The sequence below is a fragment of the Thyridium curvatum genome (genome assembly GCF_004353045.1).
Source record: "Thyridium curvatum strain D216 chromosome Unknown NODE_112_length_102259_cov_88.592664, whole genome shotgun sequence".
Lineage (NCBI taxonomy): Eukaryota > Fungi > Ascomycota > Sordariomycetes > Thyridiales > Thyridiaceae > Thyridium > Thyridium curvatum.
This window is the reverse complement of record NW_022156867.1, coordinates 78,514-102,259: the sequence shown is the minus strand read 5'-3', so window position 1 is coordinate 102,259 and position 23,746 is coordinate 78,514. Positions and strand designations below refer to the sequence as shown.

The 23,746-nt window shown below is 57.2% G+C and overlaps 4 protein-coding genes across 4 annotated transcripts; 2 read left to right on the top strand and 2 right to left on the bottom strand.

The window, feature by feature from the left end:
• Positions 1–989: 989 nt before the first annotated feature.
• E0L32_011658 (uncharacterized protein) lies at positions 990–4,442 on the bottom strand (the record flags this gene model as incomplete). The annotated part of the gene is made up of 1 exon (XM_031134411.1): positions 990–4,442. The coding sequence occupies one exon, from the start codon at positions 4,440–4,442 to the stop codon at positions 990–992; it is 3,453 nt and encodes a 1,150-aa protein (XP_031000184.1).
• Positions 4,443–8,621: 4,179 nt separating this feature from the next.
• Positions 8,622–10,514, top strand: E0L32_011657 (uncharacterized protein; the record flags this gene model as incomplete). Its single annotated transcript, XM_031134410.1, has 1 exon — positions 8,622–10,514. The coding sequence occupies one exon, from the start codon at positions 8,622–8,624 to the stop codon at positions 10,512–10,514; it is 1,893 nt and encodes a 630-aa protein (XP_031000183.1).
• A 972-nt stretch (positions 10,515–11,486) lies between these two features.
• E0L32_011656 (uncharacterized protein) lies at positions 11,487–18,470 on the bottom strand (the record flags this gene model as incomplete). The annotated part of the gene is made up of 4 exons (XM_031134409.1): positions 11,487–12,761; positions 12,826–16,902; positions 17,534–18,165; positions 18,230–18,470. The coding sequence occupies 4 exons, from the start codon at positions 18,468–18,470 to the stop codon at positions 11,487–11,489; spliced, it is 6,225 nt and encodes a 2,074-aa protein (XP_031000182.1).
• Positions 18,471–21,517: 3,047 nt separating this feature from the next.
• Positions 21,518–23,295, top strand: E0L32_011655 (uncharacterized protein; the record flags this gene model as incomplete). The annotated part of the gene is made up of 4 exons (XM_031134408.1): positions 21,518–21,618; positions 21,663–21,675; positions 21,849–21,928; positions 21,999–23,295. 4 exons carry the CDS (start codon positions 21,518–21,520, stop codon positions 23,293–23,295), a joined length of 1,491 nt encoding a protein of 496 aa, XP_031000181.1.
• Positions 23,296–23,746: the final 451 nt, after the last annotated feature.

Genomic DNA, 23,746 nt, shown 5'->3' with positions numbered 1-23,746 from the left:
CGAGGAGAGGGTGCAAAAGAAGACTTGGACGGCGAGGTCGGGTGCGGTCTTGTCTTCTACTATTCTTATATATATATATATATATATGTATCTATATTGTATATATATCTATATATAATACCCCAAGAGGCCTGTGGCGTTTCGGTGCTTTGCTAGGTAGCTCCCAATATAAGCCTCTATCTGGCGACCCTGCGAACAACATGTAGAGGGAGACGGGGTGTCCGTGGAGTAGTAGCATGTGCTGCTGTAATGGTGTCGTAGTCATTGACATATATACCCTTGGATAGTCTCCTAAAGAAGCGAGTTACATCTGTACCGACTCGGGAAATTGAAGTTTATAGAGCAATAATATTCTTCCAAGATTGATTCGCTGGGGGTATTCATGTTCCTACAACTAACACTCCACGGCAGAGCAGAGTAGTACGAATAACAAAAGTAAAAAGAGTTGGCCCAGAAGCCCTCCATGTCTTCCGCACCTGCCCTCCTGTTTCCTACCCATTCATTCCTCTTGGGCCTGCCGATATGCCCAATGATCCTGGAGAAACCTTTCCTCCTCCACCCGCATACACAGCAGAATATGACAGCAAGGAGAAGTCGGCTTCGGTAGCGACGTCACAATCTATGTGGATCAAGAGAAGACATTAGAGAATGATAACAAGCAACTATCATTGATGGATGGTATAAAAGAAACAGTGCAGCGCTTGTCGCTATCAGGTAGAATAAACAAAGTAGAAACGCCAGGTCATGCGTGATACGAGTGCCAGACAGGACAAGAGGCTGCAATAAGAGGGGGCTGTACGCATATTTGCGACAGACAAATTCAAGCACGTCGTGTATTGGCCCGTCGTAAAGACAATAATCCCGAGATTGGAAAAAAGAGGACGAGGAAGCGACAGTCATGAAGATGAAAGGACACGAGGTCATAGCCGACATGACGTAAAAGCAGCCAACACGGGCGTTTCACTCTTGATAAAAGGTCATCATGGGCATCAGCCCCGCCAGCGCGGCCTATTATCCTTGGCCTTGGAGTCCCCTGCAAGCGAGGCACTGCCAGTCGTCCTGCGCATAGCCATCCGAGCACCAGCGATTGCCTGTGGCGACTCTCTGCCCGCAACACTGCTCTCTCGGGACGCACGAGGCGTGGGGAGCATGCTGCTCCTCCTCGACGATGCCATCGAGCTCGCTGGCCGCGGTGTCATGCCACCGGTTGCTGCTTGGTTCGGCCTCGGGGGCTGTAATGATGCTCGCCGATTGCTTAGGGAGGACATAGAGGATTGGTTGGTGAGGCGAGGAGCAGGTTTGCTAGATGCAAGACCCTGCTGGGAATAGGGGCCGGGTGTAGAGGAGATACGGTCGCGGAAGGAAGGGAGGCGGTTGGTAGCGGTGCTGTGTGGCAGTTTGGTGATGGGTGCAGGACTCTTGGAAGGAGTGCCTTCCGGGATCGGAGAGGATGAGCTGGCGCGGCCCAGGGGGCTGCGCATAGGCAACTTTGAGGATCCCGCCGAGGTTGGAGTGAGGGCGGACGTTGTTCGGGTGACGGTTGGCGTATTCCTGGCGTAAGGGCTGGGTGATGTAAGGGTAAGGGGTTTGAAGTTGTGCCCTGTGTCGATGCCGACCGTGGAGGTGTTCCAACGAGGGCGGTTGTTGAGAGCCGACGTTGGTCGAGGGATATTGCGGGCGCCGGTCGGCGTTGCGGAACCCTCTCTATTCGGGATGGACGTGCCGGGCATCGTCGACAGGCGAGAGACAGGCTTCCGCGGCAGATGAGAGCCGGGTGGGCCCGTCGCCGAGACGCTCCTTCGAGCCGTCGCTGGCTGAGGTAGATGGCTGTGGACGCTCGAGGAGCGGCGCTTTGCCTTGTTTGTGGGTGTCGCGACATCTATGCCCAGGCTCGACATAATGATCGAGGACGGCGGCGAGCTCTGCGGCGTCTCTTGGCCGCTCGCAAGGGTCGAACGGTCGTTCGATAGCATACTTGATATCGAATCGCGCAGCTGCTGGCCCTTGTCGGCTTGCACTTCCTCAAGAACAATATCGAGCTCAGCCATGCGCTGCTTGAGCTCGTCCCATTTGGCTTGCGTCTCGGCATGCACCCGCAGGATCTCGCCGTTGACCGTAAACCGCTCCTTGACACCCTTGTCGATGATGTTCAGGATCCGCTCCATGGCGGGCGCGTAATGGACCTTCTTGGCCTCGTAGCTCTCGATCTTCTTGGCCATCATGGGCTGGTTGGTCAGGTGCATGCCCGAGTCCACGGCTTCCCGGAGCTTGACCGTGCTGCGCTCGACAGACTCGTAGAGCTTCTGGGCCTGCCTGCCGGCGTTGCGGAAGACGGCCACCCATCGGTCCTCGCCGAGCTCCTTGCGCAGGGATTCGGCATCCTTTTGCAGCTTTTGGTAACTCGCGTCAAGCCCTGTCCGGCGCATATCCAGCTCTTCGCATGCGGTGGGAAATGATTTTTCGGCCCGAGCTTCGAAAACCGATAACCTCATGGGCAGGAAGTCCAGCGAAGCCCTCAACGGCTGCATACGGGCGAATAGTGCCAACAGGCTGGCGTCGTCCTGGGTGACGGTCGGCGTGCCTGGCGAGCTGGGGCTCACAGGGAAGGGCGGCAGACTAAACCGCGGGTTTGCTTGCAGCTTGACCGCGGGCGGAGGGGTCTCCTCGACGATGGTCTCCAGGTCGCCGATGTCCACTCCATCGCCAGTGCCGAGGGCGAGCACGGACTTGTGCCGCCGCTCCTCCATTTCGAAGACTAGCCTGCTAAGTTCGTCCATTTCGTTCTGTATCTCCCCCAAGACCACGTTCCAAAGCTCTTCCCACTCCATGGCAATCTCTACTTGCACCTTGACAGTCTGCAGGGTTTCTCGGATATTGGCCCATTCCGTCACAATTGCCTCCATCTGGACAACGGCCTGATTCAAATCATCGGTCGATACGCTGGCGATGTCACCTCGTAGCTGAAGCTCCTCTATAGCCCCGACGTAGACGTTGATCAACTCCTCGAACCGAGTGATGGCGCTCTCGACCTCCTCGAGGCCTTCGCGGCCACCAGCGGCAGCCCATTCCACATCGTCCTCACAGTCGAGCCCGCTGATTACTTCAGAGGCTTTGTGAATCCATATACGGATCTGGTCGGCAGCTCCTATCAATGCCCTCGCCGCAGCCTGTGCCGTGGGGATGGCCGAGACCTTGCTCGACAGCGACTCGGCATCGGGGAGTTGCAAGGACGTCAGCTGGGCTATTTGGTTGGCCAGTGAAGCTCTGGAGATGGTGTAGATGGAGCCGGCCCTCTGCAGCCCCAACGGATTGAAGTATATGGGTGCGTCTTGGCTGAAATCGAGCACACCGCCCGGTGTGCCTGTGCCGGGTGTGGAGGGGAGAGGGGGAGAGTCCTTGGGAGGGAGGGGAGGCGGAGGTAGGTCAGAAGACGAGGAAGCGGATGGGAGGCGGGAATCGCGGTCGAGGTGTTGTTGCCGCGTGTCTAACTGGACTTTGGTGCCGTTTCCATTGGTGTGGTCCGGCAGCCGATATTTGTTTGTGTCCATTTCCAACGGCGGAGCGGTCTCGATGACGGGGAGAAAGTCAGACGTCGTGCTGGCGACAGTGTCGGTCGCTTCTTCGACAGCGGCCGAGGCTTGCTTCCCGTCGCTTTCGTGGTTGGCGTTTTCCGACCTGCTGGAACCTCGCAGGCTGGCGACGGAAGGGATGCGGGCGATGGCACCCTTCCAAGGGCGCCCACGCCGCTCGACGACAGGATCTGCGGAGCCGGCCAGGTGCTTCTGGTCAAACTCTCGTAATTGGTCCTCGGGCAGGCGGCCGACGCGTTCGTGCGAGTGGTGAGCACTGGGAGGCGGGGAGGACGACTTTCGGGACGCGCCGAAGCCTAGCGCTTTGAGCCGGGCGGCGAGTCCAGGAGAGGGTTTGCGATGACTAGGGCGGGAAGGAGAGCGAGAATTGCCTCGTGATGTGGCAGAGAAGTCGTCGGCGGGGCCGAGCTGGGCGGAGGTCGAAGAGGAAAAGGAAGAGCGGAGTCTGTTGCTGCTGGTGCGTCTGGAGAGGTGGTTATTATTGTTGTTGTTGGTGTGGTGAATGGCGGTGGTATTCTGGTTCTGGTTCTGGCCGCGCTGGTTTTGGTGGTCGTGGCTAGCGTCGCCAGAATTCAGGGTTTGGCTGTGGATGTGGGTGTGCGAGGAGTGAGAGTGGAGGGTGTCAAAGGAGAGCTGGGCCAGGTCGGTGGGCAGATCAGCAAAGGTTAGCACGGTCGACGACGCGGGTTCCAGATGGCCATTTTGGCGGGATTGCTGGAACTCTTCAGGCTGGACTCGGTCCTGTTGCTGAGATGTGGTGAAGTTGGTGGTGTGCTGCTGGGTGGAGGAAGCATTGGCTGGAAATTGGCTGGCCTCGCTCCTGCCAGAGACAGCAGTCACCGGGCCGCTCATTTACCCCAGACAGCACGGGTGAAGTGCCGCCGGCTACGAGCGCGCGAGAGGGCGAGAGAAAGGGGTGCGGCGGCGGCGGTGAATGAATGGATGTCCTGTCCGCGAGCGCCCGAGAAGTGAATGTCCACAGCGTTACGCGCGCACTCTAAAAGTCGCCTGCCTGCTTCATGGACGCAATCCTATCCAAGCATGCTTGCATACGTGCACAGGCAGCAAGATAGTTAGTTATGGGATAGGCAGTGAATGGCGATCCACTGGCAAGTCGGTGCCGCCTTTTTTCGTGTCCCTCGTGGGCGCAGACAGAAGCAGCTCCCCCTGTGAAGCTCGCAGTAGCTCTGCAGGCTTCCTGGCCAGGTGGATGCGATTCAACGCACCGTCGGATCCCTCCAGGGCTGGCTGTGGGGCGTGCTGCGCCGGGATTGCTGGCTGGCTTTTGCAGAGGATTGACAGAGCGATGTTGGGTATGGGAAATGTCTGTGTGCAGCTCTGCTCTGCTAGGTATGCAATGTGTTTCGAGGCGAGAAGGCTGGGAAGTAGAAAGTGCTCCAGAAATAGGGCTTTTTGATCCGATTGCCGAGAAGATCCAGCTATGACACGAACCATTGAGCCAAGGAAAGTAAAGGAGTGGAAAAAGGAACGAAGAAAATAAAAAAAAAGAGACGATCGAGGGCTAGAGTACGAAGTACGAAGTCTGGCGGGCAGCGAGGCAAGGGCGGGCAGCTTAGACTGGCGTAATTTAGATTGGCCTGGTCTCCCTGCGAGTTTGGTCCGCTCAACTTGTTCGCCTCGTGCATCCGTCACGGAGCACATCAATTGACCAATTGACCAATTGACCTCGTTCTTCTTCCTTCTCGGAAGATACTCCGTACTTGTAGTCAGGTAGGTTGGAATGCGGGCGGACGGGCAGGGATGAGACAGGCTCTTTGGCTGGTTGCCGTGAGTTTAGTTGGTCGTCGTCGAGGGCCAATTTCCAGAGCTGTGCCTTGACCCCCCCCGTCTTTCCCGTGCGTCTCGTTGCCTTTGTTACGTACAAAGGCTCACGTCTCTTGGGCTCCTCACTCCACCACAGGCCGGGAGAAGAAGAAAAGGGCCCTGGGAGATGCCGCGTGTGCTCTTTCAACGCCGTCCAGGTCAGGCTCTGCAGAGTTGCGATTCCAGGCGTGAAAAGGGAAAGGATTCGAGCTGAGTACTTGGAGGTAGTTATGTTTCTTGGTGAAACACATGTTGAACACTTTCCATACAGCAGCATCCACCAAAAGCAGTGCCCAATGCAACAGTCCTCGACGCCACTCCCCTCACTGTCACGTACCACTCACGGTATTACACACTCTCCGGCTCGGGAACGTTGGTGTCCAACGTGGCACTGATCCATGATCCATCGCCATGCTGTGGCGCCCTGCACTACCAGGTGTGCCGCAAGATGTGATCGAGGCAAATTACTTGTACGGAGTATCTACTTGTACAAGTAGCTGCAGCCCCTGGTGCCTTGCGTATCACCTCCAAAGTAGTTAACTAGTTGTACGTACATCTCTCCCGAACCCGAATCCCCTTTTCTTGGCATTCGACGCCCTGTCAGCCGGATCCCCTTCTCCAGCAAGTGACAGGTTGAGCAAGTTCGCAAGGGCAGCAAATCGTTCGTATCACAATCACAGGCCGACGGTCGTCTTCCAGGACCCAGCGTAGAATGGTTCCACGCGGGTTCTTGCAGTGGAGGTTGGCAGGGATCGCGGACAGGGTTGTGGGCTCGGGGTCAATAACTCGGTAATTAAGCCAAGGTTCAGTTGCGAAGCTCTTCTGCCAGCCCCGCCTGCTCAGACCAAGTCTGTCCAGACCATCCATTCTGGTTGCAACCGCACTTGACGTTTAACGAGATAAGGTCACAGTGGTGCCGCTGCTCGACGTGCTAGCCTTGCTAGTCCGCCACACCGAATGGGGTCTCCCTCGATCCTTGGGTCACACCCACGTTACCTACATACTTTACTCCGTACGGAGTAAGCTCTATTGCGAAAAGGGGAAAAAGAAAACGCTCCTGTCTGTGCTTTGCGGGCGCCGGGCGCGCGGCGCACGGGGATCGAACCGACCAGATCGCTGGTAGCGAGGGGGGGGGGAAAGTAAAGAGGATGGAAACAACAACGACATCGACGACGACGACAACAACACCCATTGCTATGTGTTGATAGGTGCGGAGCTACCCCTAACTAGCGGAGGGAGAAGGACAGGTAGGAATCTCTGCCGTCATTCTTGTAACTACTGTAAGCGAGCTTTTGTTCTCTCTGGACGGTCTGGGGGTTGCACATCATCATCAAAGGTGCCGCAATCAAGCGCGGACGGGCACCCCAAGGAAGGAAAGGCGTAATTGACGATGCACCCAGGGTCAAGGCCACGTTTTTGGGGGAATCTTTCCCATCTTCAAGGCTTGGTCCAAGCCTTGCTTGAAACAGAAACACTTTCCAAGCTGTCGACGAGGCACACATGTGTCAAGTCTGGAAGCGCATGGATCCGACAGATGGCTCTAACAGTATCGAAACACACACCGTTGCCCCGCCTTGGAACGTCAATGCAACGCATCTAGAACGCTTCTATAGCGTCTGTAGGAGGAATAAATGCTGGTCAGGGTCAAGCGAAGCTTCGATTGTTCGGGATGCAAACCTGCACGGCGGCCCGTCTTGCTTGATTGATTGCTTCCTTGGCTTGGGCGCTGCTGCAGTGAATATTGGATATGCATGCAGGTACTGCGTTGTTGGGGAGAGAGCCTTTTAGCTGCCGTTCCATCTCCACTCACACCCGTCGCAGGATGGGGTTTTGGTGGCGGCGAACCGTCCGAACTACCTAGGTAGTCGCCCTCCCACTCTCGAGCTTCAGTCCAATAGGTGAGTCGCAAGTAGGTACCAAAACTGCACTCTTACGTAGTTAATTGCCAACTTACACGCGGCACGCGTTGTCGCGTCTCGACTAATCAGCTTCATGAATTATTAAATTAAACAAAGTGCATCTTTGTTGGAGCGCACCGCACCTTCAACCCCGTCGAGCCCACAGTCAAAGAACGAATGCTGCTGAGGAAGTCCAAGGCAATAGTTACCTTCCCGAGACGAGAGGTCGGTGGTGGAAAAACGTTTCATCTCCAATGCTTGGAAAGTCGAAAAAGGGAGTCTGAGATCAAGTGTCAAGTCAACAATGCAAAGATGTTGAGCGTGTCTCCCGGGTGACAGCAGTCGCTCATGGTGGGAAAGGTGGCATTCGGGATACTCGGTTGGAAGGGGCAAACACTTGTGAAACATGCGCTATGCAGTAGTGAGATTACAGAAGCCGAAGTGCCAATGGACTGCATTCTTTAGTGGAGTGGACCTTCTGTACCGGCCGCAACTAGTGACAGTAGCAGCCTCTAGTACCTGACAGCATGGGCCCAACGACTCTGATCTGATCTTCCTCATTTCATTCCTGTGAAAATCAACAAGTCAGAATAAGTATGGAGGCAGATTAGGTACTAGCTACAGATTTCTCTTCCTTATGAAGAACAAGACCAGACCATAGACCACATCATGCAAAGTATTCAAAACAAGCAAAGGTGCGGGGAGCGGGCAGCCGTTCAGTAAGTGGCCATGCCGGCCGTCAAAGCACTCCAGACAAAGTAAAGGAGGTCAGTCCTCCACGGGTCACATGAATCCACGGAGTAGTTGGCGATGATTTCCTCTGTCAGCACCGCTTCTGGCTCTCATGGCAAACCCCAATTCTTGCAAAGCCTTGTTACTTCGTACACGTACCTACAAACACACGTCCAGCCCTTTTGCTGCAGCTCAAGGGAGCCAAAACCCCACACGCAGGCCGGGGTCTCCTCCCCATCACCACCAGTCGGAAGCTGGCAAATGGCATCTGGCAACCTCCACTGTTGCAGCAGCCAAAACACCCCTGGCAACACTCTCGACTTCCAGACACTCCGGCCCCAGAAGTGATTGTTCCGACAACACGGGCCCGTGCTGCTGCTGCTGCTGTTGATCTTCCTCATCTCTGCCTGCCACATCGTGCATCTTCTGCCCGCCCTCGAAGCTGCTGTGCGGCTCTGCAACTCGAACTGCTCGGACAACCAAACATCACATCATATAAGTGCACACTGCCAGATAATCACTAATCAAAACCCCGCTCGCTTCACCCACCGATACACTACGAGAGCGATACTCGACGATGGCTACCTCGCATGACGATGCGCCGCTGGGCCTGCGAGCCTCCTCGCCGGGCCCGGACGTCGTGCCTACCCCCGCCATCGGTGCATCTGGGGACATGGCGCGCTGCCTGTCCACCGCCTCCTCCATGTCCCACGGCTCCGCCACCACAGACGCCTCCCACGCCCGGGAATCCCTCGGCAGCGACAGCTCCGGCTTCAGCCGCCACTCCTCTGCCAGCTTCGCCGCCGCCGGTTCCTCAGCTACCTCCCGTCGCGACCCGAGCCACCGGCTGTCCGCCATGAGCACCATGAGCACCATGAGCGTCGACCGCCCCGTCAAGAGGAGGGGATACATGCGGCCGCAGCCCACCGACTTCGCCGCCAGCGCCCGCTCCCGCGAGAGCGTCCTCAGCCTCGGCAGCATCGCCCACCTGCAGTACTACTTTGCGCGGACGGGCCTGCTCGACGGCAAGGGCGGCCAGCTCGCCCGCAAGAGGCAGCAAAAGGCGCAGACCCTGGACCTGTCGCAGCTCGACACGTCCAGCTTCCTCGGCGCCAAGAGCATGGGCTCCGACGTCGACTCGTCGTACGCCTCCATGGGCAGCAGCCCGGACCTCGTGGCGCACGGATTCGGGGGCAGCAACGGGCTGGTCGAGTCTCCGATCCAGGAGGAGCAGCCGGACGACGAGTGGTACGTGGACGACTTTGAGGAGCCAGACCCCAACATGCTGCCGCCCACGGCGAGCACGTACAATTACCGGGAGAAGCCGCTCCCCAAGCCCCCGTCAATAGAAGAGCTCAAGGCGGACCTCCGGAGCGCGCTCGACGCAGCGAGCAAGGCAGTCGAGAGCACCAAACACGCCGCGACGCCCCCAGACAGCCCGGTCACGCCGGCGATCCAGACCACAGACGGCCAGAATAACAAGCCGCTGGGCACCACCTGGTACGAGGTGCAGGGGATGCACATCCTCGACGTCATGACGCTCGCCATCCGCGCCGCCAAGATGTACTACACCTCGCACGAGCACCCGGACCGCCTCGACGCCATCAAGCCGGAGAAGGAGGTCCGCGCCGAGCTCCTCTCCGTCATGGACGTGCTCAAGCGCATGGCCACCCGCCTCTTCGGCGGCGGCATGCGGCCCGACGAGGTGCGCACCATGGAGTCCTGGATCGCGGGGCTGTACGACATGCTGCGGCGGGAGGAGGAGCTCGAGGCGGCCGAGAAGGCCGAGCGCGCCTCGTGGACGTGGCTGCACGACGACCAGTGGCCCGCCGGCACGGGCCGCGACCACGAGCGCGAGTACGCCTTCATCCTCTCCATGTTCGCCGAGGAGGGCCCGGCTCCCGCCCCCTCGACGACCACCTCTACTACTTCTACAGGTGGTGCCACCACCACCGCCGCCGCCGCCTCCGCCGCCGCGACCCCGGCCGCCGACGAGCTGCCGCCGCCCTGGACCCCGCTCGACCGGGACCGGTACGCCGGGCCGACGCCCTTCCTGCGCTACATGCAGAGCGGCGTGCGCCTCGTGCAGCTGCACAACGCCGCCGTGCGCAAGTCGCGCCGGCGCTTCGGCGCCATCCCGAGCTACCACACCGACACGCAGAAGCCGTACCGCTGCGCCGAGAACCTGCGCTACTGGGTCAAGGCCGCCGAGCTGCGCTGGGAGGTGCTGCTGCGCGTCGACGCCCTCGGCGTCGGCACCCTGGCCGCCGCCGCCGAGGAGGGGAGGCGCGCCTCGTCCAGGTCGTCTCCGGCCCCGGCGGCGGGTGGCTCCCATGACGATAATGACCCGGCTACCGCTGCCGCCGCTGCCGCCACCGCCCACGCGGCGCTGTACGCCGAGTTCGAGGACGCGATCCTCAAGTGGTGCCGGCGCGTGCGGGAGGAAATCGCCGGCGACGTGCGGGACTAGGACGTCCCGTGGCTGCTTTGGCGCGACATGACCTCGCTGGGTGACGGTGCGTGGTGGTGAATGGGGCACCCCGATTGTTGGGGACTCTACGCGTATGACTTGGATAACATTGAGAGAGGTGTGCAAGCCTTTCTTCGGTTCTTTTTCTTTTTTGGGCGGTCTGGTGGAGAGTGTGCCATGTCATGTCATGCAGACATGGACAGCCCGGAGCGGGAGATAAAAAAAACATAGGAGGCACACAGAAAGAGACACGAGAGAAGAGGGACACGAGGATCACGACTTTGACGTTGCTACACATACACACACTCATACAGATATCGACACACCCGCACGCATCTGCATTTGCTTTACTTTCTTTTCTGGCTTATTTCGGAGTTTTCATGGAGGCATCGCCCATTCTTTCTTTTTTCATCACGCCTCCCCTTATCTGACTTTTCATTCCTCCCCAGGCCATACTCAGCCATCAACGTCGCTGGGATGTTTTTTCGTCAAGGACGTCTCGTCCATGAATACTAGTTTAACATATTAGTTCTCTTGAAACGATATACCCCCCCGTTTAGCATACTCTTTTCTACTTTAGGAGGAAGAATTCATTTACAATTCATATTCATATTCTCTCCCATTCCGTTATGCTTGCCATTGTCTAATAAGAGATAGATTGATGCGTCCCAAGCCAAGCAACAAGAGAATAGCCACGCCCGCCAATGTATGCACGTGTCAAGTTTCGTGATAAATGATATAAACAGAAGTTGAGCACAGGGAGAGGTAGTGTGCACACGCATCTTCCCTCCCCAATATACTCATGCCAACCCATAACGAACAAACTCCGTTCCGTGACCCATTCAATGCAAAGTTAACAAGATGAGAAGCGCCTCTTCGCTATGGCGGAGCTTTCCATCTCCTTTCTCTTGCTGCTTGTCGATCGATGACCACACTTGCCCGATGTTAGAAAAAGCGAAACCCCCTGTTCTCTCACATGGGCATCATCCCGATGCCGCTCACACCTCGCGACGCAGACGTGCCGGCGGCCCTCCCACCGCTCCTGCCACCCCTGGCCCCCCGACCAGTGCTCGCGGCGCTGCTCTTTCGAGACCCGGACGCCTTGCGCTTCGTCACGCCGCCGGCGCCGCCGCCGGAAGCAGACCGGTACGACCCACCTCCGGACCGACCGCCGCGACGTGCAAACGGCCTCTTGCCGCCTCGCCAGTTGCCGCCAGACTTGCCGTTGCCGTTGCCGCCGCCGCCAGTGCCCCCTCCAGAATTGGAGCGCGAAGGCGCGCCCTGGCTCAGCTGCGCCATCCGCTCGTGCCACTCGCGAGCCTCGCGGTCCTGCGCCGCCGACCCCGTGTTTGGAGCAAAGTACTTGGACGACTCCAGGTCATCATCGTCTTCTTCTTCGTCTTCTTCGTCATTGCCCCGACCCATCAGGTCTAGGTCGTCGTCGTCGTCGTCGAATAGCCCGTCTTCGTCTGAACTGATCAGGTCGACAATCTCCTGCATGGACACGGCAGCAGCGTCGCCGCCTCGACGAGCCCCTGCCGCTGCGGTGTTGCCGCCCCTCCTGTCTTCCGCCTCGCCCATCATCTCCCGGTAGTTGCTGTGGTATTTCTTCACCAGGGGCACAAACTTGGAGCCGAACCTGTCGATGCTCTCGAGGTTGACCTCGGGGATCTGGCGCATCTGGTCCACCGTCGTGGTCCAGCCGATGGCCATCTCGCGGAACTGCTTCTCGGTGAAGAGCACCCGCCGGAGCCCCCTCTCGTTCCTCAGGTTCTCCTCCAGCTGCTTGGCCTCCTCGACGAAAGCCAAGATGATGTCGGCGTGCACCTCGTTGATGTTGGCCTCGTCGAAGCGCGAGTCCCTCGAGATGGGCCCGCCGAGCTCGTGCAGCGTCTGCTGACGTCGCTTTGGGGGCGGCCGGCGCATTGGCGCGAAGCCGTCGTCCTCGGAGTCTTCCTCGACATCCGACACGACAAAGTTGTCCTTCTCGTATCCGTTGGCGTGGAGGGGCCCGCTTGGCTCCACGTCGCTCTCCTCGTCCTCCTCGTCCAGCAGCAGGGACCTTCCCTTTCGTTTCTTGCTCGATCCTCTGACGGGAGAGGATACGTTGGTGGACGGCGGAAGAGCCGTTGCTTTCTTGGCTCGCTTCTTCGGCTTGGCTGCTGCGGCGTCCGCGTCGCTGACAATCTTAGTAACGAGCTCGAGTTTCCGCCGCCCGGACAAGAAATCCGCAGACGTGCGCCCAAGCTAGATGGTGCTTCTATTAGTTTCTCGCACCCACTTCAGGATCAGGACAAGTGAGTCAACTTACACTAAAGTATTGGATGGCAATTCCAACAGATCTGTTGACCTTGTTTTCTTCATCCAATGCGTCTTCAGCCAAGAGGCGATAGATCATGCCGTGCACCTCGTGCTTCTTGAGCTTTTTAGCCAAGCCATGGTAGGGAGCGAGGCAGTCGAACTCGGGGCGTTTCTTGCCCATGAGGACCTCGGCACACTGCACAAGCGTCATGCGCCGGTACGCCCTGATGATCTCGAGCGCGGCAACGGCGTATTCGCTGTAGTCTTTGAGATGGAAGGTCCCGCCGTTCTTGCAGTTGTCACACGTTCCCTTGCAGTCGGCCTTGTCAAACTTCTCGCCAAAGTACCGGAGTATCTCGACGCGGCGGCAATCTCGTTTATCCTCGCAGAAGGTGACAACGCGGTTGAGCATCTCCCTCTGGCGGTCTTTCTGATCCTCACTTCCATCCGAATCCGAGATGAGATTCCGCAGAGACTTGATGTCGCCGTAGTTGAAGAAAAGAATGCATTCAGAGCGCTTGCCATCTCTGCCAGCACGGCCAGTCTCTTGGTAGTAGCCCTCGAGACTCTTGGGTAGGTAATGGTGTATGACAAAGCGAACGTCTGCCTTGTCAATGCCCATGCCAAAGGCAATAGTGGCCACGACAACTTTGAGCTTGCCGCTCTGCCAATTTCGCTGGATCTGGGCCTTGTCTACACTCTCAATCGAGGCGTGATAGTGATGCGCAGCGACGCCGTGATCCTCACGAAGCTTCTTGGCTATCGTCTCTGCCGACTTCCTCGAGAGCGTGTACACAATGCCCGTCTGGCCCGAGAATTTTGTCTTGATTAGATCGGCGATGTCCTCAATGGCCCCCTTTTCCTTCTGTCGAATTTCGTAGTAGAGATTGGGCCGGTTGAAGCTCTGCGAGAAGACTTTGCAGCCGTCGATACTCAGATTGTGTTTGATATCGACAATGACATTGGGCGTCGCCGTCGCCGTCAAGGCCATCACCGGCACCTGTGGGAACTGGCAGCGTACTTCGCCGAGCGCCTTGTAGTCTGGCCTGAAGTCGTGACCCCACTGGCTGACACAGTGCGCTTCGTCAATCACGAGTCTGGCGAGCTTCTTATTTCGGTAAAGATTCATCAGACCGTTGATAAAGGTCTTGCTCTTGTTGATCATCTCCGGGGTGACGTAGAGGAGCTGGAGAGTGTGCTCGGGGAATGGGCGCTTGAAGAGATCCAAAACGTGATTGCGGGCCTCGGACGGCATCTCGCCGTTGAAAGAGCTAGCTCTGATGTTCAGGGCCTCTAGATGGTCGACCTGGTCCTGCATCAGACTGAGCAGGGGGCTGATCACGATGGTGACTCCATGGGTTTTGCCGCTATTGACCACGGCGGGGAGTTGATAGCAGAGAGACTTGCCACCCCCCGTCGGCATGAGCACAAAGGCATCCTTGCCATCCAGAGTCGCGTTGATGGCCTCGAGCTGGTTGTGCCGAAAGCCGGACATTCTAAAGCGGTCCTTCAGTGCCCGCCGCACATCCGGAGACCACGGGTGACGCATCAGTTCCGGCGGTATAGCCGCCTTCGGCTGTGATGACGGCACCTTTCTCGCCACGCTTCGAGCACGAGGGGTGATAACTGCATTTCCGGATGTCTCGGTGAACACTGCTCGTGCTGGGTGGGCGGCTACCGTCTCCCCAGATGACTGTCTCTGCTCAAAGTCCTCGGCGAATTGAAGCATCTCGATATCGTCGCTAAAGTCGTCAAAGCATTCTTGTGGACGCGACAGCGTCTTAACAGGGCTTCGTTTACGAGCAGATGATACGCGAGCTGGCGGGAGCGGATGGGTCCGCGGCTGTGGATTATCTAAATCTGGGAAAAGGTCATCTTCGTCGAACAAGTCCGGCTCGGCTCTGGCAGGTCTGGACTGGCTCTGTCGTGACTCCCGATGGCTGCCGCTGACAGCATGAGAGGCAGACCCTCTCAGCTCTCGGGGGAACTCAGGCGACGCCGTCGGTACGTCTTCCTCCCAGGCATCGACGCTTGCCGGCGGCTGCGACCTTGGGTGGATCTGCGTCTGCAGTATAACTTGAGAGTGGCACTCAGGTATCAGAATGCTGCCTCGCTGCTGTGAGGAGTTTGGTGCTCGCTGAGACATCTGGGTTGCGAGCACCTCAGGGTGTATCTGCTCTGTGACCTCCGCCTCACTACTCCCATCCGCGAAAAAAGCAGCGTCTATACCGGCCTTCACAAGGCATCGTTGTATCGCTCTTTCCCGTTCCTGCAAGTCCAAGCCGAGCTTGTCCAAGCGCTTCTCATCCTGCTCCGTGTCGAGACCCTTCTCATAGGCCTCGGCAAGTTGACCAAGCAATGCTTCCTGCTCACCATGTAGTTCCCGGTGGGCGTTGAACTCGGTAGATAGGAGGTCCAGAGCCTCTCGTTGCTTAAGCAAGGGGTCCTTTTCCTTCTTAACTTGTTCGCGTCGTTGAGCAGGCCATTTTTCCCGCAGGGACCTCAGGTAGTCGGCATTATTCTTCGACAAAGCGGCGTCCACGACCCTTCGCCTCCGCTGTATGACCGAAGGATTCGATAAAAACAGATCCATGTCCAGGGTGACACCATCTGTATGGGAACTCGGGACGGACCCGTATGAGTTCGAAGTGGGCGCTGCGGTCTCGCACGGCTCATCGAGATCCATGTTTCCGTCTTCCATCATGGATAAGATCTCATGGTCCACATTTGAGCCCGTTTCCCTTGTTCCATATTGTTTCTTGGTTGGTGTATCGGCAGCAAGAACGACGTTGCCGTGGTCATCCGCGGGGTTTGTTTCGTCCTTGCCAGAACCCGGATGAGACTGACAGGTAACAAAAGAGGCGTTGCGCGTAGGTGGAGTAAGGAACTCGTCTTCAGAATCTTGAATTATTTGGCTTTGGCCGGATTTGCGGTGCAACCTGCGTTCCCGTTGCGGTACGTTACCGCTGGCTTGGTCCATCAATTCTTTGGTTTGTATCTGCGAATTGATCTTGCGACCTGATCCTGCACAGATGTCGCGAGAGCTCCTTCGCGGCGGAGTTGTCGCGAATGGTTCCCTTGGAGTAGCATCTGGTATAGCTTCTGTATGGCCAATCGGTCGCTTTGAAGGACTCCGTCTCTCTATAACAGTGTTTTGTGAGGATATGGGCGGAGGCACTGTTCTTGGTGAGGGTGCCTTCGAACTGTGGCGCGAAATCTTTGCCGGAGGGGAGTCCAGGTCAACGAGGTCGTGCACATCGGGAAACTCGTCGTCGTCCAGCTCGTCGAATTTGGCAGGTGTCCTACTGAGATCATTGCTCTTCCTTTTCTTCCCCCTGCCAGAAAGAACATCGGTTCGTACCGCGGACCCTCGGGGCTTCGGCGTCTCCTTGACCTGTACCCTGCCTGATGGAGAGAGTCCGATAATGTCGTCAGAGGTCAAGTCTACCGACTCGTACTCGTCATCTAGGTCTAGGTGAGCCCGTGACACCGGTGTCTTCAATTTCCTAGACCCAGGCGTCACAGCCGCCGGCCTCGGGGTAGACGCTGAAACTCGAGCCCTCGCATCTTCACCACCGAGCGATGCGGAGTAGGCCTGTTGCAGCGGGCCAACGCCTTTGGTCGATGCGGGCGTAGGGAGCGGGGCCTGGGCCTGTGATTGTTGCTTGACGACAAGCGACGGCTTCTTAGACTTCGTACTGGATGTAAGCCTGGCCATCTCCTCCACCCTCGTTGCTACCTGTGGGATCCCGACTGGATTTCTCGGCCCATTAGGAACGGCAGATGGTAGCCTACCCTCTGGGATCGGTGGTCGTGGAGTTGGTCTGCCGGAGGTATCAGAGGGCTGCGTTATGGCCGGCGTCAGGTAAATCTCCGAATTTGGATTGCTCTGATCTCGGTGTGCGGTAGGCAGGGAGGGGCCCTTCGGCGCAGAGAGCTCGACGTTTCGTAATAACCAGGAAAGGTGGTCGCCGAGGTTGTTTCGAGTCATGAATCCAGGGTGGAACGAGCGTTCCACAGCTCGTCCATGTGCATTGAAAGGGTTGGGGTTGTGACGAGTGCTGTGAGTGAAGGCCTTTGGCGATATCTGGAATCGCTTGTGTTATGGCGGGCCGAGCTCGTCGGTGCAAGTCGCGTCGCCGCCTAGAGTGGGATCGCGTCCCTGGGAAAACGCCACACGTCTCGCTGGAAGCTCGTGGCGCCAGGTCACGCGACCCACCAACGACAGCCACAAAGCCAACCTTGGAACCAACTGTGGCTGACCCGTCTCCAACATCGACAATACAGGTATTCTGTATTTCTATCCCCCAAGCACGGAGCAGAATGTCATCAGCTCCTGTTGGATATACTACCGGGATTTATCAAAAATACAACTGAGAAAGATATTAGCCATATGTTCCATCCTCTCATTCTATCATAGCAAGTGGGTCTCGGCCGGCCAGCCAAGCCAGACGGATTACCACATCATAGGCATATCAAAGTCTACAGAAACTACCCGCAATATACCGCGATGAGGATTAATATTATTCTAGTCTATTTCCCTTTTTATTACCTGGACCTTATACTCTAAGTTTTCTCCAAGTCCAAACCTTTGGACGTAATTTCAATACTCCGGCTCCCTAAGATGCGCTCCAAAACCAATCAGAAAACAAGTCGTTACTTGCCCGGATCCGGGGCTTATATCACGGTCCTCAAGTCGTTATCCTCCATCCTCAAACCTCCCCAGCCTGTGGCTTCTTGGGCTTTTCAGCAGGAGTGAAAAAGTACATGATGGTGACGAGCATTTTGCCAGCGGCGGACACCATGAGGGCGGCAGCGGAGCCTACCCGCTTCCAGATGAGCGCACCAAGGAGTGACCCCACGATGAGAGCCAAGAGGAACATGACCCGCCTGTTGCGGGGTCTATTCTTGAGGCCGAGGATGTTTGGATCAATGACCAGATCGACTAGAGCGGCAGTGGCCATGGCTGTCGAGATTTCGGTCATGGCTAGGGAACGCGACTGCACGACCTGGCTCCCGGCAGCGAATGCCAAGAGGCCAATGACGGCCAGGGTGATCCCGCCCTGCAGCTCAACGCCGTACCGGTACTGGATCGCTCCCGCGCCAAAGACAAGTGCGGTCTGGACAAAGTTGCAAAAGATCAGCCACAGCCGGCACCGAGGGCCGATAACGTGGCTGAGCTGCCCGGTAAGCCATCCCGCGCCAAGAAACAGGCCTAGGGCCATCCCGATATTGGCAGTTATGAACATCTCGCCGTTTAACTCGGGCAGCACAATGGCTAGTGTCAGGAAGACGGTGTTGCCGGTCTGGTTGGAGGCGAAACAGTGATAGTCTGGGAAGGAGATGGCGTCTGCGCGGATGCGTTATAGGATTAGCGACGCCGTGCTGGAAAGATGTCAAGACAAGGGACGAACCTTGGAGACCAGTGCAAAAGGTCAAAATGATCAGCTGGAGTTCAGCAAACCCTGAGGGTCGAATTGGCTCGGTAAGGCGATACCATATGCCCTGCCATCGCGTCGGGTTCTTCGGCCGAGCAGAAACCTGCGAGTTTCTTCTCTGGCGTGCAGCTCGAACGTTTTGTTCTGGTAGAGGCAACTCATACTCCGAGTCGCTTCTTGATGAGCTCCTCGTGTCTTCGTGTACGGCGCTGTCCATGGTGACGGGATTAGAAGTTCCTTCCATGACGCTTGAGCTGTCGAAGCGGTCTTTTGGAATACAGGATACAAGCAATCACATTGACAAGCGATGATGGTGAAGATCCGGAAGAGGGCCAAGCATTGTGGCGGCAGGAGGCCAAGACACTTAAGAGCTGCCAAGGATACGGACTGCCGATGCCGAAGCGATCACCTCCCTGCTGGCGCCTGGGCATCGATGAGGCAGAGTTTTCGTTCCTTTTCTTGGGCCGTGATGGCACTCCACTCCGACACCCGGCATCGCCACCGGGATCCCCCGGCAGCGAGATTGCAACCCCTTGACAAGGTCAGCTACGGCCCAATCTCACAGGGTCGTGAAATTAAATTTACTGCGAGCATTGGCTCAACCCTGGCCATCATTCTCGATGCTGAAGAAGGTTTTCATGTTAGCTGACCTTGTAGGCGGACAAACGCAGAGCGGGTGTCGATTTGCGGTAAACATTAGTGCAAAGCCGGAGGACCCAGCTCTTCGGTCCGGCCAGGTGGAGGGAGATCCGGCATTCGGGACTAGCGCCGTCAACCCCAGCCCGTCCTCCACGGAGACCGACAGCCGCCGAGTGCCGTGGGCCACACCAAACATGGGGATGGATGACATTGAGGAGCTGAGAGCAAGGCCTCTGGGTTAGGGGAGTTGCATCAACGTGATTGATATACAGACCTTAAATGGTAGATTCTCAGATTCTGCCAAGAAATGTCCTGGTCGAACCCCAATGGAAGGTCAACCGGGAAGCAATACTAAGCAACGCCGAGCAACACAACGCGCACTGAAAACTACTAATGTTCTTCACAAAGCGCTCTTGATGCTGCAGCATGTTCCATATCCTGGCACGTTGGGCATCAACTGGCCGAGATTACATGCTGCAGAGAAACGATGAACAGCTACGTCACTGCTGGCCGGGGGAAGAAGGTTGCCAGGCCCGGCTCGCGGCGGCCGCTTGTTTCTGGATGCCGTTTATCCCCAGCTCCATCACTCCATCACATCGCACTGTGAAACTCTCACGAGAGCGCCGGCGGACACCGTGGTGCCAGGGCATCGAAGAGGTACTCAGATCAGTCAGTAATTCGTACTGTGGCCCGGATTGGTCTGGGTTTCCTTTTTCATGGCTCCCTCTTCCGGCGACCCAAGCCATTCTTACTCCGTAAACACATCCTAATGGAACTACATACTTGCGTTGGGGGCCCGCAAGCTTATTCTTGCGGCTCTGGTACTCGGCGGTCTATTTTCAGGGCTGCTTAAGATGATCTCGGCTGGCTCTCCACACGTGCAGTCCGCTCCGTCTGCTGGTGATTGGTCACAGGCCAGCCAGTCGTTATCGTGCAGCCTATCGGTGCCTTGCAGATCCAACCTCCAACAAACAAGGAGTCAATGGGCGTCAATCTCAAGAGCCTTCTACCCTCATCATGCAGGCAGAGGCATGCCAGAAAATCTGCTATAGCGGTGAGGCAATCCCGCGGTCCATGCAGATGGCATGTTCGCGTTTGTGTCAAGCATCACTTGAAGCCTTCCCGTCGCCCCTAGCGTGCCTCGCTACTCTACAGGCTGGAAAACCAAAGGGGCTTCACGGCTTGCGGGCCAATCCCGCGCTGGCGCCCAACTCGACACCAAATACTGAGAAGTACAAGATAGACCATTCCTCAGTCCAGAAACACTTCCTGAGCAGAGAAGGGCATTGCTGACCATATATCAAGCATTCCGTACTGCGCATCGCTCGGATTGATGCCATTGGGAGGCAGGAGGCAGGCTCTTATCTCTGCCTCTGCTCCGCGGCCCCACTTTCTCTGCCCTTGATATCTTGATATCAGGCCCTATCAAGATACCACACCTTCCGACCTCTGTGTCAGACATTGCCGAAGATAAGGGGCGTCTCTGTCCATTCAGTGCCCGTCTCTTTATCACCAATCCCGTCAACACGCACCCAATCACGAAGCTCGCATTGATGAGAATCTTGGTGTGGCCTACGCAATATTATCCACCTCCCTGTTCCCCAGAACTCCAGGAATGCTGGACATACTGGACATGCTGGACTGCCTGGTACCTCTGGAACAGATATAGGAATACTGCCATTCCCGGCCTTATTATACAGCAGCAGCATATCCACTGCCTCCTTGGGCCTTGAGACGGATGGTCAGTTAAAGGGCGGGATTGGAACAAGTGTTCATTGCCATTGCCATTGCGACTTTTTCCGTCACTTTGTAGACATTGGGTCGTGGTGTTCTACCTACACGCGCCCAAAGGGAGTGACATTCCCCAAGGATCCCATCATCGGCGACAATGTTCGTCTCATTGTGACTGCGACCGGCACCAGAGGTCCTCGGCTACAAACTGGTGGACTGCATCACGGTACATGTTCACGATCTCGTATCCTTCCGTCTCACATAAGACGCGGCGGCAGAAATTCACTCGGTGATTCAAACGTACAGTCCATATATATCGCCAATAAACGCGGGCATCTCAAGTGAAGAGATCCCGCGTCGAGGGCTTGACCACTGGGCGTGTGGGCGACAGCTGACGTCTCGCTGATAAGCTCCCGCTTTCGGGTCTTTCGTCGACTTGGCTTTGCCGCTACTGCTACCGTCTTATCGGAGATCGACAAGTCCTGTGCGTGCCCCTGGTCCGTCCCGAACAAAACTCGCGGGTATCTCGTCCCACCTCAACCCACGTTCGAGGCGCTTGAACCATTCTTATCCCAGGTCCCGTCCTCCACTTCTTTTCCTAGCCTCTTCACTCTCTAGATAGGCCCCCGCCAAGAGACGTCTTTCAGACGTGGTAGTACAGATGTCGTCGTCCTCGGAGATGCTGAATCCAGATTGGGACTCTACCTTTTGGGACTGTGACGCCTAGTCGACATGGTGTATTTAACTCTATGCGAGAAGAGTTGAGTGGCAGCCTTGGATCAGCCTGAAGTCTCGTACCAAGCTGTCGTCAACCTGGGAATTATTGCCCTCAGACACTCATCCTGGTCTGCAACATTGTCACACTTAGTCCAAAGGTCTCGAATAGTCAGCAAGATGGGCTCCAGCTTTCGGTTCTCGGACCTGTATAGGGCTCCAGACATCAACCCCATCAACCGCAAGGCCCACTCGATCCCCTTCCTCAACCCCATTAATATGTATGGGAGGGTGTTCTTCTTCTCTTGGATTAGTTTCATGATAGCGTTTTGGGGCTGGTATACCTTTCCCCCACTGGCAAGTGATCCCGTATCCAGCACCTGCTCCCCCATATTCATTGGCTTGCCCTCGCATTCACCTGCTGTCAACCTGTATCCACTATTATCACCGATATACACCATCAGCCATCTGGTGTTTCGTGTCGATGTCAGAGAGCTAACTGTCTTTGTAGTTAACAACGACGATCAAGGCAGACTTGAAGCTCACAACTGAACAAGTCGCCAACTCCAACATTGTCTCGCTCTGTGCCACGTAAGTTCAGTCGTGCGTGTTACTCTTGAAAAGCTAGCAAGACACTGACACCTTCTCTCTTGTGGTGCAGCCTCCTCATTCGCGCTGTAGCAGGACCCCTGTGCGATCAGTTCGGCCCCCGAATCGTCTTTGCCGGAACGTTACTCGTCGGTGCCATCCCCCTGGGCCTTGCTCCTCTTGTCCAGAATGCGACGGGGCTATATGTGAGCCGATTCTTCATCGGCATCCTGGGCGGCAGCTTCGTCCCGTGCCAAGTATGGACCACTGCCTTCTTCGACAAGAACGTGGTCGGCACTGCCAATGCCCTCACGGGCGGCTTCGGTAATGCCGGCGGCGGCATCACCTACTTTATCATGCCCGCCGTCTTTGACTCCCTCGTGCACAGCATGGGGTACACCGCCGACAAGGCGTGGAGGGTAACCTTCGTCGTGCCCCTGATCATGGTCCTGGTCATTGGCATCGGCCTGCTGCTGCTGTGCCCCGACACGCCCACGGGCAAGTGGAAGGACAGGTTCCTCCGCGCCGAGCAGAACCTGCACTCGCACGGCGTGGACTTCGCCGACAGCGCCGACAACGTCGTCACGGTGCCGGGCCTCATAACGGACCGGGCCCCGTCGGACCGCGAGAAGAGCCCCGAGCAGGACGAGACGTCTGTCAAGATGCCCGCCGACCACGAGGTCGCCATCTCCCGGTCGGAGATGCTCGAGACGGCCAAGGGGGAGATCGTGGTCAAGCCGACGGGCAGGGAGACCTGGATGGTGGCCACGTCGGCCCAGACCTGGTTCCACATCGTCACGTACGTGTGCTCCTTTGGCGGCGAGCTGGCCATCAACTCGGTCCTGAGCTCCTACTACCTCAAGAACTTCCCGCGGCTGGGCCAGACCGGGGCCGCCAACTGGGCCGCCATGTTCGGCTTCCTCAACTTCGCCACGCGGCCGCTGGGCGGCCTCGTCGGCGACCTGCTGTACAACCGCGGCGGGCGCAACCTGTGGCTCAAGAAGGGCTGGGTCACGGCCTGCGGCCTGCTGGCGGGCGCCATGCTCGTCGTCATCGGGCGCCTCGACCCGCGCGACGAGGCGACCATGTTCGGCCTCGTCGCCCTCATGGCCGTCTTCCTCGAGGCCGGCAACGGCGCCAACTTTGCCCTCGTGCCGCACGTGCACCCCTTCGCCAACGGCATCGTCTCCGGGCTCACGGGCGCGGGCGGCAACCTCGGCGGCGTCGTCTTCGCCGTCATCTTCCGCTTCATGGACGGCGGGAGCAACTACGCCAAGGCGCTGTGGGTCATGGGCGTCATGCACATCGGCCTGAACCTCGCCGTGTGCTGGATCCCGCCCATCCCCAAGGGCCAGGTCGGCGGGCACTGATCTGGCTGTTGTTCGGGGGAGGAAAGCTGAGGACGGCTTGCACTGGCCGGGAAGGATGCTGCACAGAGGGAGGCAAACGAACGACCTCGGGCCTGTGTGATTTGCGGTGCTACGCTCAGATAATGGTAATCGCGGGGGTGGAAATCACAGGATGATTCGGAACAAAAGAGCAATCAAAAGCTTGCAGTGGCACATCACCGGGAGAAAGGAACAGGATGGCGTTTGGGATACCAAATAACTCGTATTGAGATTTTTGATGAGGATATTTAGATCGGACTTGGGATGAGACAATGAAAAATAATTATTCCCCCATGGTTTTGGAAAGCATTGTACCGACCTGATGCATACGTTAGGCACGATTCAAAGAGATTGAACCAAGCAATCAACCTTGCGATGCAGATATTGATAACATCGGGGGTGCGCGTGTCGAGGTCCCCGGTTTGGTGGCACC